Consider the following 19699-nt stretch of genomic DNA (forward strand, 5'->3'; position numbering starts at 1 on the left):
ACAAATGTAATAAAACATGTTAAAAAGTGTATGATTTCATGAAGCAGAGTTCATAAGTGTCTTAATTTAAACATACAGTCAGTGTGTTTTGCCAATATTAAAAATGTGGACATATAAAGTTAATTTGAGTCTAAAATATGTGTAAAAGGTTTAAAAAAATTAAAAAGTATTAGTAAAATAAGCAATATTCAATTTCAAATTTTTGTGTATAATTTATTCAATACCAAATAGTATAAAAGGTTCAGTCCAAATACAAAATGTAAATTTAAAGAATTTGAATGAAATCAAAAGTAAGTCTTAAATGTCAAGGGTCATTTGTGAGAGTGGCTGCCTATGGCCCTGTCCCAAATGGCACCTAAACCCCCACGGTCTTCCTCTGAGTGTGCACTTTCACGACGTAATGTCACTTTGACTGCCGGGTAGAAGTCCTCTGCGTAACCTGAAATATATTTTGAAGATTAAGTTGTGAATTAGCAAACACAAAATAAAAATTATAGTGAAATAAAGTTTGAGTTCATTTTGACAGATCATCTGCTGTAAGTAAATGTGTTCATGGTTTATTATTCACTCTGTTTACATTCATCACTTTTTCAACCTAGTTTTAAAAAAGGAAAATCAAAACCTAATGGTTAACATTTCGGCTGATATTAAGAGCAAATTGTGTTTAGTTTCGAGATGCAATGATCAGTTTATTGGAAACACTGTAGAAGCACATTCAGTGCGGCAGCAAATGATTCGGCTGAAGAAAGGTTTGTGTTTTCAACATTTAAAGAGAAGCGGAATGAATGGCATATTGATAGATGTAACACTGTATTGCTTAATCTAACATTTATCAGTGTCTCATTTCGCTCTTTATCATGAATCAGTTCAAACATGAATTCAGTCTCTGGCGAGTGACGAGAGAACCGTTGACTCAAAAAGCAAAACAAAATGAACAGACAGTGAGAGAGGAAAAAATTCAGGAATGGAATGGAAATACTTTGGATCAGAGGAAAATAAATGAGGATAGATTGGTGATCGGAAAAATGGATTTTGTTTCGTTTATGGCTGAAGTAATAAACTGTTCTGCTCAAACAGAAAGTAGAACGGAGAGAATTAAAATAATAATAAGGGCCGCTGAGAAATACTTGAATATAGTCAGTGTAACCGTGGGAAAAATAAATGACATGCTAAAGACTTAAACAAGCACTCAAACAACATGTGGAAGTTTATAATAACAGCAATGGTTTTAATGATTCAACAGTGGAATGCCAGAAGTCTTTTTGCAAATGGTGCAGAGTTCAAGCATTTTATAGATCAGCAGGATAATAAACCAAATATAATTTGTGTACAAGAAACATGGTTAAAACCTCAATTAAATGTTGTATTGAAAGGTTATAATGTTGTAAGGAAAGATAGAAAGGCAGGTAATGGAGGTGGGGTGGCCACTTTTATTAAAAATGATTTAGAATATAGAATCATTAATGAGATCGAAGATTATGAAATTATGGTTATAGATATATATGCAGAGAATCAAAATAATAGAAAATTAAATTATTATAATCCTGTAGTAGATTAACTAAAAATTATAAAATGTTGGTTCAGGAAATAATAAAATAATTTGGTGTGGAGATTTTAACGCACACAGCAAGGCAAGTTTATTTATATAGCACATTTCATACACAATGGCAATTCAAAGTGCTTTACATAGAAAGGATTAAAATAGAGATAAAAAATGCATAAGAAAAAGAATACAATGTAAAGAGAATTAAAAATAATAAAATGATGATAACCAAAGAAAAGAACAAAGGTAAACTAAAACAGTTATAAAAAGAATTTAAAAAATGATGCATAGATAGGGTGCAATCAGTCGGACATACAGTGCTCAGAGCTCATTCAGTAAATGCACAGCTGAACAGATGTGTTTTGAGTCTGGATTTGAATGTGGCTACTGTTGGAGCACATCTGATCTGTTCAGGAAGCCGGTTCCAACTACGGCTGGCATAATAGCTAAAGGCAGACTCTCCTTGCTTTGAGTGAACTCTTGGTATTTCTAACTGACTTGATCCTGCTGATCTGAGTGATCTGTTGGGTTTGTATTTAATCAGCATATCTGCGATGTATTGAGGTCCTAGCTCATTGAGTGATTTATAAACAAGTAATAGTACTTTAAAATCGATCCTAGATGTAACTGGAAGCCAGTGTAAAGACCCGAGGACTGGTGTGATATGGTCATATTTTCTGGTTCCGCTCAGAATCCTGGCAGCAGCGTTCTGTATGAGCTGCAGCTGTCTAATGCTCTTTTTAGGAAGGCCAGTGAGAAGTCCATTACAATAGTCCACCCTACCTTCTCTAAGCCTTGCCTGGAGACAAAACATCTAATTCTTGCAATATTTTTCAGATGATAGGATGCTGATTTAGTTATTGCTTTGACATGACTACTGAAACTCAGGTCTGACTCCAAAATCACTCCAAGATTCCTGACTTGATTTTTTGTTATCAGGCCTTTAGCCTCAAGATATGCGTTCACCTTGAGAATTTCATCTTTGTTTCCAAATGTAGTGATTTCGGTTTTGTCTTTGTTTAACTGAAGATAGTTTTGGCACATCCAGTTGTTAACTTCATCAATGCATTTGCACAGGGAGTCAATGGGGCTATAGTCATTAGGTGATAGTGCTAGGTATATCTGAGTGTCGTCAGCATAGCTGTGGTAAGCCATTTTGTTCTTTCTCATTATTTGGCTCAGTGGCAGCATATACAGGTTAAACTGGAGTGGTGCGAGAATTGACCCTTGTGGGACTCCGCATGTCATGGATGTCCACTCAGACTTATGGTGTCCTATACTCACATAATAACCTGATCTGTCTAGCTTTGCCTAGTTCAACATTGAAAGCATGAAGGCTGTCTTTATAGACGTTATAATGGACTACAAGTCTTGTCTTCCGCCACATGCGTTCAGATTTTCTGCATTGTCTTTTCATTATTTGAACTGCTGTTGAGTTTCTCCATGTTGCCTTTTGTTTGCCACTCTTTTTCAGGAGCAATATCATCAATTACACTCTTAACTTTTGAGTTAAAGGAGTCAAGGAGAAAATCAACAGAGTCTGCAGTGAAGGGGGGATTCTGAAATCCACTGCTGCTTCACTTGGTTTTAGAGATAAAGCCTTCCTAAACAGCACATTAGTGTTCTCATTTAAGCATCTCTTTTTGACAGAGACAGATCTAGCTTCAATGGCAGGAGAGATTAATAAATCAAAGAAAATGATCAGACAGTGCCACATTCTTAATAACAATCGATGAAATATTTAGACCCTTACTGATAAGTAAATCTAGAGTGTGTCCACGATTGTGTGTGGGTCCATTTACATGCTGTGTCAAATCAAAAGTGTTAAGAACAGTCATGAGCTCTTTAGTTGTACTGGATTCAGCATTGTCTATGTGAATGTTAAAATCCCCAGCAATAGCAAAACAGTCAAACTCGGAGGAAATTATTGATAACAGTTCTGTAAATTCCTCAATAAAGGCTGGAGAGTACTTTGGAGGCCTGTAAACAATGATAAGCAGGATGCGTGGAGCACCTTTTAACACAATACCCAGATATTCTAGAGACAAATATTCACCGAATGACACTTGCTTACATTGAAAGACATCTTTAAAAAAATGAAAGAATGAATGTTCACTGACGACGGTCACCGAAAGATCGATCCTCCAAAGGCTGAATGCGTGGTCAACACAGAACAATTTAAATAGCTAGGCTATATTATTACCTTTTTTTAAAAATGCAAGTTATTTGTAAATTAAACAAAGAAACTGCTGTCTTGTTCATTTTCGTTAACTTCAAACATAGTCTAAATTAAAGAGAAGTGGTTGTTCTGTAGCCTACATTGTTTATTTTTGTAGCCTAATGCACTTTATAATTTGTAGCTACATTAAACACATTTATATATGTTTATACATATATTTTCTTGTCATGTAATTTAAAATGTGTAAATGAAAATAAATTGGTCTATACATAAGCCTACCTAAAGTAGGCTTTTTACAACTAGCCTATTTATAGACCATAATATAGCCTAACTTAAGTTTAACATCAGAAACAACAGAAATTTTAATTATCAGCCAAACCAGAAGAAAACACTTTTCTACACTTTCATTGCGCTAAGCAGGAGAAGCTGGAGCTGAACCGTCCGGGATGGGGAATAATGCAAAATAAAGGCCTGAGCAGGACATCATCTTCTGGGATGAGCCACTGTCCGCAGGTTTGCGAGGCTGAATCGGTCGACGGCTGGCATCATGTCATAAAAAGTAGGCTAGATGCATCTGAGATGATGCGTTGAATAAAAATAAGTAGGCCTACTTAAAAAAAGACTTGGACGTATATATAAATGTTTAAAATATATTGTAACAGTACATTTAACATAAGAAATAAACTGTTAACTAATAGTTGCAATTTGACAATATTTAACCGGCTACACATTTACATGGGGTCCGGTCTCCCATCGTCGCAGGCTTTGAAGCATGTCAGTATATATATATATATGCTCCATTTCTCTTTTTAAAATCTCACGAACATCTGCTGTCAGTTGTCACAACCTGCTAGGCCATTAACGACGCTCGGTTCATTGTTGCCAAGTCTGGAATGGGGCTGCATTTAGGCTACTGTTGCTTTCGGGTATTTGTAGCCTATAGTCCAGAGGTTAAGTTGTCCCTATATCAATATTTCTACCGCCCGCGCCCCGCATTTTGGGATATTTTGGCCCATTCTGGCCGTGATTCCGATACTTTTGAATAACAATTGGAGGAGTTTTATTATTCAGACCTGCCAAGCACCCTGTGAATGCGTGCTCCGCTCCTCCAACTCTTATCAAACACACCTGAACAAGCTAATCAAGGCCGGCAAGATTAGGCTAAAACTACAGGCAGCTGCGTTTCATAAGGGTTGGCGGTACCCAGAGCTTGGATCTTTAAAAAGGCGGTTTTAAAAACCCTCTATACAGCGGCTTATGTTGTAGGATTCAGCAGTGCGTGTTTTCTGTGTAGTTTTGTGAGCTTCACAGTTTGCAGGAGCTTTCATTGAGATTGTAGGTTCAGAGGATGACAGCCCGAGTGTTCTGCTCGTTGAGCGCTGTGTTATTGTGTCTATCTGACTATTTGAGCACAATAGATGCTGGAGTCGTAGGTGAGAAGGTCTTTTAGCTTTGTGACACAGCCTGAGGAAATGCATAAATAAGTGCCTTACAAAAAAATGAATCTGAAACGGTACATTTATTTGCAATAGTAAACTTATGAACGACATATTGACTGTCTATTTCTTCTATCAGCATTGTACTTGTTACACACCCTACTGGACTAGGTTGCAGTACTCTTTGTCTTTAAAACTGATTGGCACAGTTTAGTGATAAAATATTTTATACTTTATTTGAATCAGATCTATATGAATACTATGTTTGTGATTGATTGTAAAACTACTACAGCACTCCCTGGTCTCCCTTAACGTTCCTCTTGAATCCTCTTCTGTAGTGTCGGGTCAGTGTCCGGTGACGCTGATGGTTGTGCCGTCCAGTCGAGGATGCACTTCTGATAGAGGCTGCTCTGGAGGACACAAATGCTGTCGCTTTGGCAGTGGCCGTGTGTGTGTGCCACCTGTTTTCAGTGAGTTTCAATTAATGATCGCCGCTAGAGGTCTCAAAAGAAGCATGAAAAGTTTTTATTCAGAAAGTCATAGTAAATTTCACAAACTGCAAAGAAACAGCAAGTAACACATTGAACTAAAAGTTGAAACTATGAAGTAGAAAGACTGAATACTCCAGTAAAAACTACTCATTGATGCCAGTGAACAAGCCCTTCAGCATTCAGTGATCTCTTTTCTGTCATGTGTCTGCTAAACAGCAAAGCCCGGAGTGTGTCTCAGCACAAAATCTGGAGCTGGAAAGTGTGTTGAGTTGTGTGCTTCTGACCATGACTGTCCGAACAATGAGAAATGCTGCAGCAATGGATGTGGACATCAGTGTATGGCTCCATATACAGGTAACTGTATTTATATTGGGTTATCTAGTGTCTGGATCAGGCTTTTTTTTAATATTATTATTGTACTCATGACACTAGTACCTAAATTCAGTGCGTAGTATTGTTTGAAGCACAGAGTAGCTTTACAAAATTAACAGAGGAATAGTTCTTTCACTCGCTCTAAGTTTAGAGATTTGAATGCTCTTCATGATTTGAATATTTGTGCTGTTTGAGACAGACTAAAGCTGACTATCTATATCTATGCAGTGAATCCTGAACCGCCAAAGCCCGCAGCCAAACTGCCTGAAGCGGAACCACCAAAGAATGAAGCTAAACTGCCTAAAGCGAAACCGCCAAAGAATGAAGCTAAAGTGGAACTGCCAAAGCCCACGGCCAAACTGCCTGAAGCTAAACTGCCTCATGTGGAACCGCCAAAGCCCACAGCTGGAGTGCCTGAAGCGGAACTGCCAAAGCCCACAGCTGAAGTTCCTGAAGCAGACCCACCAAAGCCCACAGCTGAAGTGCCTGATGTGGAACCGCCAGAGCCCACAGCTGAAGTGCCTGATGTGGACCCGCCAATGCCCACAGCTGAAGTGCCTGATGTGGACCCGCCAATGCCCACAGCTGAAGTGCCTGATGTGGACCCGCCAATGCCCACAGCTGAAGTGCCTGATGTGGAACCGCCAACGCCCACAGCTGAAGTGCCTGATGTGGAACCGCCAACGCCCACAGCTGTAGTGCCTGATGTGGAACCGCCAACGCCCACAGCTGTAGTGCCTGATGTGGAACCGCCAAAGCCCACAGCTGTAGTGCCTGATGTGGAACCGCCAAAGCCTGGAGTCAAACTGCCAAAGCCTAAACCAAAACTTCTGACGCCTGTAGCTGAGCCCGCAAAGCCTGCACCAAGTAAAACTGTAAAAGCCTGACCGGCAAATAAATCTAATGTTTAACAATGTCTTTTCTGGTTTTATTTATGCAAGATTAAGTCTGACACTTTAGTGCTTCTAAAGACTACAGGAACATCAGCCCTCTACCTCTGTATCTGCCAATAGTGAGCCTAGAATGCTAGTCGTGGCAGCATGACCAACTCATTTCATGTAGTAACACTCACTTCACCTTTTTCACACTTTGGCCACAACAGTGGACTGGTATTTTAACAGCTCTTTCTCGTGTCTGTGTGGGTTTTGATGGCACATCTCTCCACAGTAGACTCTAGTGCATCATCTTATACACTGATGCCAAGTGGCAAGCCTCCGTTTTAATTTGTTTTGTGTAGTCCTGTATGTGCCCTTGTATATAGACTTCCTAAAAAGCAGATTTTTTTTTCAGAAATTCTTCAGCTTTTGAGTGGTTCAGCAAAGGGGGTGTCATAGAGGAATGTGACGTCAACCACACTGTAGCCATCATGGTGGCAGCATGCTGCATTATGTTCCATAAGGATAACATTGTCAATGTGCTAAAATCCAACAAAACTGGGTCCATCCAGCAACAATGCTGTCAGTTTTCAAAAGTGTCATTACCTACTCTAAGAAGTGCTGGGGCCTATACTGTGATAGCCTGGTCTTACTAGACTCTCGTACCTCTCATTTGTACATTCATTTGGCCACGCTCCATGAAGGTGGGTACTCTGAAGTTTAAAACTATTGGATCTGCCATAACCAGTCGCTAATGTTTGGTCATGCGCCCTTTGCCTGTTTCACACAAATCTGTCAAAATAAATGTGCGCTTGTGCAGGCCACCTCAGTGATAACCTAAAACTTGTGCATTTGGATTGTGATTTATTCACACCATGGTGGAGGGGAGAGTTTTGTGATTGGGAATGTGATCTGCTCACGTGGTCCGTAACATGATTGTATGCTGTAAATAAAATGTCATATGCTTGGTACGATATGTTGCTATAAATAACTGACCAATTCAAATGTTTACGTGCTTTAATTTTAAATTGTTTGAGCGGTGATGAAATATATTGCTCTTGTAAATATGTGCCAGCATTTTAAAGCAATACAAGTCTAGAAATGCATCCAAATAACAGTAAAGCACAATCGTATGGTGCTCTGCAGTGGTCAAAAATTGAAAACTGAGATGTGGATTCGGACAGATTTTACATCACCACACAACCTTGGTGTTTGTCAAAAGCAGTAGGTATCTCGGCCAGGGATTTGTGCGCGGGTGTTGGGAAACGGACGGCAATAAAATCACTGACTAGCCCCTGTAAATGATGGCAATACCTTCCGACCCCAGGAGAAACAATTGCCGTCTGAATAGGGCTTCAGCCAACTCCTTCACCACTAACAGAGCGAGCTGGAAAATCAAACTTTTCTCAAATTCCCCCTGTTGGGGAGGAGGGACACAACATCATGGCCACCAACAAACCCCAGCAAAGACTGTTCTTCCTCCGGCTTTAACTTCTGGATATTCAGCAGCAGTGCCACAACGGAATGAATGGTTTCGTTCGCATCTTTCTCCGCCGCCATTACTGAACTACAACTCAAACTAGCGCAGGACATCAACGTCATCGTTCTCAGCCACTCCCTTTGTTCGCTGATTGGACCGGTAAAAATTTGTTCGGAGAAAACCTAAGAATACACCGCAGTCCCAGACGTAGTACTAAAGGAAAATGAAAGTTGAGCGGAAGTACGTAGGAGGGCAGCCGGCTAATACCATGAAGCTGGTTAGCCAGATATGTTTATGCTTACTTTGTGCCAATCCTGGGATTTAGGTACCATTAAATGGTTTGGCTTTTAGCTGTTCATCTCGATAGTAACTTGCGCTCCACTGCTAACCTGCTCCAGGGCCCTGTACCATGATGGTAGTTTAACAAACTCAGGGTTACAGGATTAGTTTTGAGTTGACAAAACCAAACCAATCTATTCAGACTTAATTGGTGCCATGATGCTAATCAGCGTTCTCTGTCAACTCAGGCTTTGTTCCTGAGTTTAGCTGTGACAGAAGTGAACAGCCAATCACATGCTGTGACATCAGCATCAGTAGTGAACAGCCAATCACATGCTGTGGATCAGTGGAACTGACATTCACTTCTCGTGAGAGAAGCAGTGAGGTTCATTTCTCTCTTCTGCAGATTATAACATCATTGAAAAAAATTAAGAATTTAAACAAATTTACACAGCAAGAAGAAAACAGCTGTCCATGAAAGAGGAGAACTTTAAAAAAATATATGTCAATGCAAGTATACATACAATATGTTTTGTTAATTTCACAGGTGTTCATTCAGAATAAGCACACCATATCTGATCCCTGCAGCGAATTCATTGTTTGACAATGAAAAATCACTGCTTCACATCGTGCTGTGATGATAAAAACCTTTAAATGGAGACACTCTCTGATCTCCTGTCCGTAAAGACAAACATCCCTTCAAACTACACAATCATAAGATTAAACAACAATAAGTAATATAAAATATTAAAACATAAAATTAATAAGTGATACATCAAATAACTAATCAAATGATTATAACATTAAATATAGAAACAAAGAAAATAAATAACTTTATATTTATTTATTTATTTTACTGTAAATGTGAACTGTATTATTAACTTACCATTGTGTTAGTTAATGGATTCCACCAATACGTTCAACTCTAAATGTTGACATTTTTTCTACGTAAATGTATATGCACTTTTGTGATTTTAGACTCATCAGAGTGGGAACAGGACTTTTATTTTGTTTTTATATATAACACGTCATAAGGCTGTGCCGCGCTCCTGCATCTGTTGTGATTCGGCTGGAGAAAGGTTTGTGTTAAGCCTTTAAAGTAATATAAACCCTTCAAGGCTTTGTAGAATGAATGATGTATGATTAAATATAACTGCATTGCTTTATTTAACATTTATCAGCGTTGTGTGAGTAAAGTAACATAATGTTTCGCTCTTTTTTTTTATCCTGAATCAGTTCAAACATGAATTCAGTCTCGGGCTAGTGTAGAGAGAACCGGAGCTTTAGACTCTCCGAGTCAATTCAACCGATTGATTTATAACAAATGATTCAGTGATTCAAAGCGCTGCTTCTCGACTTCTACAAATCATTAAATAAATAAACTGACTAATATATTAAGGCTCTGTATAATTTGCATTATTATATGAATCTGTAGTTTTAGTTTTTAGTGTTTTTTTTTGTTGTTTTATTTGTCTAATCAGGTAATTTAGGTCTATCATTCTGACTGATAAATATTTATCCTATTTTGGCAGAAATATAATTAATGACAAAACAATATTCTTTAACAGAAATATGACACAAATTTAATTCATAGTTCAGTAATACTCAAAAGCTGACCATCAGAATTCAACAACTGACCAACTAATAATATAATATACTCAAACAATGTCTAAAAAATATTTTGTTTTGGTGTGAGATGTACTTATTATTTCAAATAAAAAAGAAGTGAGAAGAGGAGTTATGTTCAAAAACGGTGTCAAAAGGACTTTAGATCCTAGACCTAGATATTGCACAAAATTAGATATCCGAAAATGTGTTTTTTTTTCTTAGTGTGGATTGCGTAACAAATAAAACCAAAGAAGTGTCATTTAACATTGTTCTCAGAATATATCCCGAGAAACACATTAGTATGAGATGTCTCGATGCATTAGTGTTAAAATTAACTTAAACCTCGTTTTAAATCTATTATTCTTAATTCAAATGAATATGGCTTAAAAAAATAGATATTGATTTGTTTTTGTCATTATTAGGAAAATGTTATATTCATCAAATCAAATGGAGTAATTTAAACCACAATTTTGCTCATTTTCAAAAAACTGAAATTAATTTAACATTTGTGATGCCCTTTCATTTTAAGTTCCAACTTTCTTTTTTTAATTTAAATTTATACTTACAAAATGTGAAAATGTGGCAAGAATCTCGCTGTCGAATTCTATAATTTAGAAAATTAAATACAAATAAAACAAACTATCACTCTCTGGCCAGTGCGCTGAACTACTGAACTAGGAGAGATTTAGTTTGGATCTATTTTTCTTTCTGTTAATTATTCTCATCTTAAACAGGACAAACACAGAAAAACTCCTGGAGAAGCCACTGAGATCCACGTGACACTATTATAAAGATGGAGTTTATTAAAGAGGAGAGTGAAGACATAAAGATGGAGTTTATTAAAGAGGAGAGTGAAGACATAAAGATGGAGTTTATTAAAGAGGAGAGTGAAGATGTGAAGATTGAAGAAACACTGAGAGTGAAAGATGAAGAAACTGAGGAACAAACAGGTTGGTTTCATTCTCAAAGCTGAATTATGACTAATATTGTGTTGGTCCCTCTTTTGCTGCCAAAACAGGCCTGACCCGTCGAGCCATGGACTCCACTAGACCCCTGAAGGTGTGCTGTGGTACCTTGCACCAAGATGTTAGCAGCAAATCCTTTAAGTCCTGTAAGTTGCAAGGTGGGGCCTCCATGGATCTGACTTGTTTGTTCAGCACATCCCACAGATGCACATGGAAGTGAAAAATTTGTTGAAGCTCAAAAAAAATGACGCCTCACTTGTAAAAATGCTTTACTTTGGCTGACAAACCTGCACTTAACAAATTATCAGGTTGTGGTTCCTTAAATTTTTCATCAGCAGGTACTGTCATTGGCACACGATTATTTGCTGTCGGGACACTTAGGGGTGATAAACGTACAACCATATTTTACAGCATTTATTTTGATACGGTGTGATGTGGTTCAGTATTGCAAGACTTGTCATGTTTGCCAGTATGCTGGGAAACCAAACCAGGATTATTCCACCAGCCCCTTTAATCCCAGTTCCTGTCATTGTTTTGACTTTATTTGTATACATCAAAACAAATTAAAAACAATGAACTAACCAACAGCATTGACTCAAATAAAGAAAGGATATAAAGTACGTAGTTCAACTCTCTTATAAAGAAATGTGGGCAGGAAATGTGGGCATCATATAAAAATACAAAAGTTTTATTCACAAATTCAATTCAAGATAAACAAAGCACCTAAAATCAGCTCTGATATGTGCCATTCATAACAGGGCTCTCTCTGGTGACAATACAACAAATTAACACAAACGGACAAGAAAGAAAAGAAACGTTAAACAAAACCCAGTTACACAATTTCCAAATAAACAAAACAAAATAGAATATACCCACCGGAGTGATCACCACACTAGTAATCCAAAAATCACACTTCCACACCACCGTGAAGTCAGATCACACACTCGTACACTTCAGAAGTGTCACACGGCAAACGTTGTAGCAGCACCGCCACCACCACCACCACCACAAAGATCATTCACCCGTGGGACCCCAGCTCCTGAAAAATGTTCATAAACAAAATAAGTCTCACAAACAAATGAATAAAAGACAAAGTCACAATTCCACCATAAACGATGGTCAACAGTCACCACAGTACCGTACAGGAGACAACATAGAAAATCTTGAAAAGGAAAACAACAAAAACTCATTAAAAGTTTGCAGGACAGGTCTCAGAAAGGAGCGCCCACGTTGACCTTGGGCCAGCTCCAACAACAGCACGATCCTCCACCCCAAAGTAACCCAAAAAAAATGATATGATTTAAAACCAAATCACAGAAACAAGAGGCAGCAGCAGAAGTCCCCCTAAATAGTTGTAATCCGATGTTGTTAGTACGGCACGCAACGAAGGAAAAACCGAGCTGTAATAAACGGCCAGGACGAAAGGGAGAATCCTATAACAAATATAAATACAAACAAACAGGATTATTATAAATCGCGCATCACATGCCCAAATTCCCCACCCGGTAAACCCAACAAAACTTACCCAACACGGATAGATGAGTTTTACAATCAGTTCACCACTCAGGATACACAGACTTCAAATAACCCGCCAGTAAACTGAAGTACAGGGACTGCACATTACTCAAACCACCCGCCCCTCAGTGAAGCTAGACATCGTTTACTTTAAAACTTCCTCATACCTGAAGGGAGGGCAGAAATCGCATCCAAAACAGCATCCGACGGAGAGACACAATTGATGAAAAGACAGGCTGGTGTACAACAAGCAAACCATTAGTACAACGGAAAATAAGTTAGCAAAATGCTACGTGCTAACAGCACATACCTAGAACCGCTGAGGCAAGCCGACAACAAGGGGAGGATACGGACGTGACGCATCCCAGGCCCAAGCCAATCAGCCTTGAAATAGTACTTACTCGCTACTGATTGGTGGACATAAGTGTCAATCACCACCCTTACCTCATTCATACGGTCACAAATACAACAGCAAATAAGAAAAAGTTCTGTACTAGTGGCGATTTCTTTAAGACTGCAAGGGAAGCTCGGCTTCCCTTGCCACAAAATTAATGGTCAAATATGTACTATTGTATTAACATTTTATTGACTAAAAATGCGTTAGAAAACGTTCATCTCAAAGACGGGTTCGTTCAGAATCAGTTACATATAGCAGGTCGGCTGACACGATTTCCTTCTCATACATTCCCGCAGCGTCAGTGCATTTCCCTATTGAAGCCCAGCATCCATTGACTTCAATGGGGCTGCTTTGAACGGTTTTTTTCAGCGCTTCGAAACTAGACGGTCATTGGATAAACGCTGCGATTATGTCCCGCCCACGGATGCTCAGCGTCTCTGGGGGTGAATGGGGAGTGGGCCGGCCCAGACTCCGAGCTTCTGCGTGATGATTGGAGGGTCTGTCGAAAGACTGCATCTCCTTTTGACTGACAGCGATTCTGTACTATAAGGAATCACTGACGCTATTCGCACTCAGTCACATCGCGGATTTCTCAAGTTCAGTCGAAAAAAAAACTGCTGCAACCTATTTCTTTGATATTTGCTTGGCGAAATTGCTTGATTTTCATCATACATTTCACACAATTATACACCACTCCTTGTTTCAGTTTTACAGAGTTTAATATTTTTTTTATAGCTCTGCTGGCCATTGAGAGGAAGTCACTTGAAAAGACACAGGGTTACAGACCATTTTCTTGAAAAGGAACGTAGGGCAGAATTTACTTTTAAATAAATAGACAATTTTATGATGTAGGCCGAAAATGAGCTTCCCCTCTCTGACAGACCAGTAGCCGCCACTGTTCTGTACTGATCAATTAGTTTTTAATGCATGTGGCTTCATCCAATTAATCGTTATAGATTTTCGTGCACTTAAAGTACATGTAAGATGTATCTTGTTTTACTACACCAACGCTCCCTTCAAACAAGAAAAACAGAGAAGTAGAAGGCACGTCAGAATTTTCATGATCTCAGCCTTTTACCCCTTGACAAAATGTGGATAATTTCAGACAGTTCCAGAATATATACGTGTGGTTTCCTGCTTCTGGACCATTAGCCAATTTTGATATCACCTATGATGTACTAAAAAAATATATATATATATATATTTTTCCAGGCAAACTCTTTCCTGTTGTGACTATTGATTCCCTTACGACATTCTGCACATATACTTTCCCATGTCTCATCCTCAGTTTCATTTTGCTCAGTCTCCCACTTTTTCTTTATATGGAGTGTATTATCTGTTGAGTCAAGTAATATTCAGCTATATATATGACATATATCTTTTGTGTTAAATATATTACTTCTTTATATCAATGAAATACTAATATTCGTTGGGGCTTTCATAATTATTTCCTTGTCTTTTTGATTTGTAATATAGTTTCTTATTTGTAGGTACCGAAATAAATCACTTGCTGATAACAGAAAGGTTTCTTTAAGATCAGAGAATAAATGCAATGTACTCCCCTTAAATAACTAATCAATAATGGTAAGACCCCCCAGTCTTTCTAAAGCCCTATTCGGACTGGATTAGATTAACATGGGTAATACTAATCCCGTTCGAATAGACCCGCTGTAAAAATGTGAGGTAAAATTCCATCATTTCCTTTTTAAATATTTTTTTAAAAACGCATTTTGCAAGCTTTGAGGTCGCTTGAAGCATTCGGTTGCGTTGTAGGTGGAGGGACAACTCTGTGTCAAACGTCCAGTATTTTCCACATATCATTTAAAGCAAAAAGAAAATCAAAAGCACTTGTTAGAGGCACAACACTTATTTTAGCTCTAGGAAAGTGTGTATTACCAACACAATCCAGTCATAATCGTTAGATTGGATGTAACTGTTTATTAAAACAAACATTATATTGTAGACATAGTTCAGACTGGCGCTCATGTGTGTTTGCTCACGTGATAACAGCAACGTCATACGCACATGACGACACAGAGGTTATTCCGTGTGTAAAACGAGTTACTCCTCCCACTTCTGCTAGTATTATGTCTTAATCCCGTTCGAATTGACCATTAATATTACAGACGTCCTGGGGTAAAATGACTTTCCCCCGACGTCCCCATGTTAATCTAATCCTGTCCGAATAGGGCTTATGTCCATCTTAAAGTACCATCCCAGCTGGAGGGTAGAAACCCTTCTCTTCTGGGTTTTTTTTGTCCAAACTCTCAGTTTACTTAACTCCGATATTTATATTTTCATATTTTTCTGAGATTGAAGTGTCATAAAGGCTAGTGTTGACAATGGGGCATTTGGCACAGAGCAATGTTCCATGTTAAAGGGTTAGTTCACCCAAAAATTCTGTCATTAATTACTTACCCTAATGTCGTTGGACACCCTTCAGACCTCTGTTTATCTTTGGAACACAAAATAAGGTATTTTTGTTGAAATCCAATGGCTCAGACAGGCCTTCATTGACACCAATGTAATTTCCTCTCTCAAGACCCATAAAAGGCACTAAAGACGTTGTTACACAACCCATCTCACTACAGTGGCTTTACAATAATTTTATGAAGTGACAAGAATAGTTTTTGTGCGTAAAACCCCCCCTAAATAACGACTTATATAGTGATGGGCTGATTTCAAAGTAAAGCTTTGAACCGTTATGAATCAGTGTATCAATTCATGATTCGGCTCGTCTGTCAAACTGCTGAAATCATGTGACTTTGGCGATCCTAATCATGACTCGATTCAATGATTCATAACGGTTTGAAGCTTTGTTTTGAAATCGGCCCATCACTATAAAAGTCGTTATTTAAGGGTTTTTTTGCCCAAAAAACTATTCTCGTCACTTCATAAAATTATTGTAGAATCACTGTAGTGAGATGGACTTTTTAACGACGTCTTTAGTACCTTTTATGGTTTTTGAGAGAGGAAATGACATTGGTGTCAATCAGTGGTATAGGCAGAAAGTGGATGATGGGTGGGCTTCTAATAGTGTGTGGGCTGCTGGAATAATTAGCATTACACCTTAATTTGGGGGAAAAATCCCCAAATCCTATTGAAACATATAGCAACACAGCAAAAAGTAGGCTATTCCTCATATGTTGGACCTTTTATAGTCTATTGATTTTTAATATAGTCTACTTCTACATGTTGATGCCTTCTCAAGCTCCCATAGTATGAGCTGTGTTTGTGATGTTTGAGCACGGCATGCAGAATTTAAAAAAATACTACAATATAGCTACTAATAGCTACTATAGTGTCGCAGAAACGAAACTGTAAACTGTAAGCACTAAGCGCCGTTTGATCGGCTGCAACGTGAAAAAAATGAAAACAAAAACTAAGTAGGAGAAAGATATAACCCAAGTCCTGATAGGTCCTCTGGTCCAGAGGTACAAAACAGGTGGTGCTCATAGAGTTAACAGTACCCTGGGAAGAGAGGATGGAGGAGGCACATGAGCGTAAGCTCAAAAAATATCAAGGCCTTATCTTTGAGAGCCAGCAAAATGGATGAAAGACCTGGAATCTACCAGTAGAGGTCAGCTGCAGGGGTTTTGTTGGCCAGTCGCTCTGGAGAACCCTGTTGAAGGGCTAGCTACGGCATATAGTTGGGTGGTGGGCAGCAGGGGTAGATCTGGGACGCTGGATCTGCTGCCGAGGTGTCGTGGGCTTAAATTGACAAAACACCAAGGAAGGGGGGAATCTGACGACCTGCTGTAGCTCCCAAACCCTTATGCATGTAAACGCGGTAACCCGTTTTCTTTTATCGGAGTAATGTCATAAACGGCGTAAGCATAAACCGGTTGGAACAGGTAGTTTTTTGCCTCTTACCTCGATTTCGCGCTGCATGTAAACACATTAACCTGCTTTCTGTCGGCTTATTGAAGTGCGCATGTGTGATAGGTAACAAAAACGCAAACTTACAGCAGATTTAAGTGCATCCAGACAGAGCGAGCTAGCATTTTGCATGAAATAAGGACATATATAACAGACGTAGACTCGTTTAAGACCCAGAAAATTGTAAATTGTAAAGAGGTGTTCTCTTTTCTCATGCAGCAGAAGTAGCCTAGAACACCCAGATAGCATGGTGACATTGATTCAACGTTGAAATTCCATCAGAATCATCATTTTGGTTGAGGTTGAAACTTCAATGCTAAGTAATATTGGATCAATGTTGAAAATTCAATGCTAACACCATACTGGACCAATGTTGAAAATTCACTGCTAAATAATATTGGATCAATGTTGATAATTCCATGCTTTTCAGTGTTGAAAAGACAAACATTGAATCAATGCTGATGTTTGGTCATCTTAATTCTCCACCGGTGAGGCTTACGGTCAATCTATCTGTCACATTATTCAACATGTTAAGGCAAGTCCAAATCAATTGGGTACATTTGTGTGAATGTGAGCACATTTATTATCCTCAAAGGATACGATGAGTACACCAACGAGTATGTGGATTAACAAAGAATACATAAATGTAAATTTTGTAATTGTAAGCCTTTCTTTACATTTTTCTGGAAGAGTTAAAATTGTATGTGTGTTTGATTTCTGACTCTTCCAATAAGAAAGCTGTAAAAACTATTAATCTTTTTAAAAGGTATATTATTTTCCTGCTTACTGGCATGTAATGTCATTCTGTGTTTCATGTTATTATAATAAAAAATGTAAAAAAAAAAAATAAAAATAAAAAGAACTTCTACCATAAATTTAGTCTATCAGTTTTAAATAAATAAAAATGTAGCCTATTATTATTATTTAAGTCATGTAGAATGTACATGCATTTAATTATTTATCTAAAGAATACAGGGTTAATAAAGAATTTAGAATATGTGTCCCTATCGAATGAGCCACAATCCAATCCAGTAGGTGGCGGTAATGCACCTTCAAGACATCCACCAATCAGATCAAAGCAAGCGCAGCTGAACAGACTTCAATCGCGAAAAAGAGACAGGACAACGACCATATTTTTTTAGAGGTAAGTGGTAGGGCTGTAACGATATGCGATATGAAATCGAAATCGCAATACGCAGGTCCACGAACCTGTATCGCGATGTGAGAAGGCAGAATCGCGACACACCCCTTCCAACTCCCAGAATTATCCTTCCTGTCCAGGTCCAACTTTTAAGTCAGCAGTATGGCAACATTTCAGCTACCCGGTGGAGAACAAGGATGGCAATCGTGTAGTTGACAAGACCCACACAATTTGCCGTAAGTGTTTCAAGAAGCTTCCCCAACCGGCTGGCAACGTGGTGTGAGCGTGGTGTTTCTGTTGCGTGTCATCCGCGGGGCGGCTGCGTGGCGTTTTCTCTTTCTTTGCACACCAGAAGCGTGTCTGACGCTGCGCTTCTGTTGGTATTGATGTACAGGAGGCCCTATACTTCATGTTAAATATATATTGCCTATTGGTACCGCAAAGAAAACGTCGGCAGTAGCCTATTGACCATACAGATATATGGTATTGACGGCAAAATAGGCTACAGAATACTGTACAGAATAAAACTCTTTTGTCCCCCCCATATCGAGGTTTGTATCGTACCGTGGGTCAAAAATCGTGATACGAACCGAATCGTGGGTTTGGTGTATCGTTACAGCCCTAGTAAGTGGCCAACAAAAATATAATTATAAAATTCATCTCAATTTTAATTTAGTGTTTTTATTCATCTTTATGTTTTACAACTTGTGTGCTTCTTCTCAGCGCGTTAGAGTAAACTGCAATGTTAATAATAGTCACATGAGCGCCCTCGTAAGTTACACAACCAACGCCAGGATAATCTTAATACATTGAGTTTCAGTTTGTTTTTCACCAAACCATATCATATTTGTATTCATTTTTTTCTTAAGATTGGCATATACACTGTGAATTGCGTCCGAATTCTGACTCGTGCAACTTTTTTTTTTGTCGTGCGTCATTTGTTGTGAGGTGTTCATCTATTTTATGAGATGATTTTAGTATTAAGATAATTCATCTGTGCGAGTAAAATGTGCATCTGTGGAAACGGTGCTGCACATGCATTCATTGACTTGTGAGTCGATCCTATTTGATTCATTTGGATTTTGAGACCATATAGGATCGACTCACAAGTCAATGAATGCGCGGCGCGGATCCACAAACGTATCTTACTCGTTGCACACACAGATGAATCATTTAGAATCATCCTATATTCGTCCAGTGTATAAACGAGAGGCGATCGGAAGGTTAGATGAATTTCTGGCTTGTCAGTGATTGTGTTCGCCACTCGTGAGAGTTTCTCACAGCTGAAGCAGAACTAGAACTGATTGACCTGTTAGTGCGGAATGCAGCAAGAAAAAAAAGAAAAGAGTGAGATCTTTAAGTTCTGTAGGCAGCTATATCAAACTACAGAAATTTAGTAAACAGTTGTGCCTCCAGTTCGTGTTGTAAATGGAAAAAAAATCTCTTCCAAACCACCATGTAGCCTATACAGCTCCTCTTAAATGTCCTTAATTTAGCTATTTGGTCATTCATTTACTTGTTTCATTTTAAAATGTATAA

General features: G+C 38.5%; 2 protein-coding genes across 2 annotated transcripts in view; both read left to right on the forward strand.

The window, feature by feature from the left end:
• Positions 1-19699, forward strand: part of LOC137049032 (chemotaxis regulatory protein ChePep-like) — a 341058-nt gene that overhangs the window by 317565 nt on the left and 3794 nt on the right. The window contains exon 2 of the mRNA XM_067427428.1: positions 10998-11213. Within this exon, the coding sequence (XP_067283529.1) occupies positions 11057-11213 (157 nt within the window). The 5' untranslated portion in view covers positions 10998-11056. The remainder of the gene's footprint in view (positions 1-10997; positions 11214-19699) is intronic.
• LOC137049326 (uncharacterized) lies at positions 4959-6937 on the forward strand. The gene is made up of 4 exons (XM_067427844.1): positions 4959-5155; positions 5497-5628; positions 5866-6003; positions 6250-6937. The coding sequence occupies exons 1-4, from the start codon at positions 5071-5073 to the stop codon at positions 6906-6908; spliced, it is 1014 nt and encodes a 337-aa protein (XP_067283945.1). The 5' UTR covers positions 4959-5070; the 3' UTR covers positions 6909-6937.

The sequence above is a fragment of the Pseudorasbora parva genome, chromosome 20, assembly GCF_024679245.1.
Source record: "Pseudorasbora parva isolate DD20220531a chromosome 20, ASM2467924v1, whole genome shotgun sequence".
NCBI lineage: Eukaryota > Metazoa > Chordata > Actinopteri > Cypriniformes > Gobionidae > Pseudorasbora > Pseudorasbora parva.

Coding starts and splice junctions, on each gene's coding strand:
- LOC137049326 (XM_067427844.1), top strand. CDS start 5,071: ATGACAGCCCGAGTGTTCTGCTCGTTGAGCGCTGTGTTATTGTGTCTA. Junction 5,156..5,496: donor AATAGATGCTGGAGTCGTAG/GTGAGAAGGTCT, acceptor CCTCTTCTGTAG/TGTCGGGTCAGTGTCCGGTG. Junction 6,004..6,249: donor GTGTATGGCTCCATATACAG/GTAACTGTATTT, acceptor ATATCTATGCAG/TGAATCCTGAACCGCCAAAG.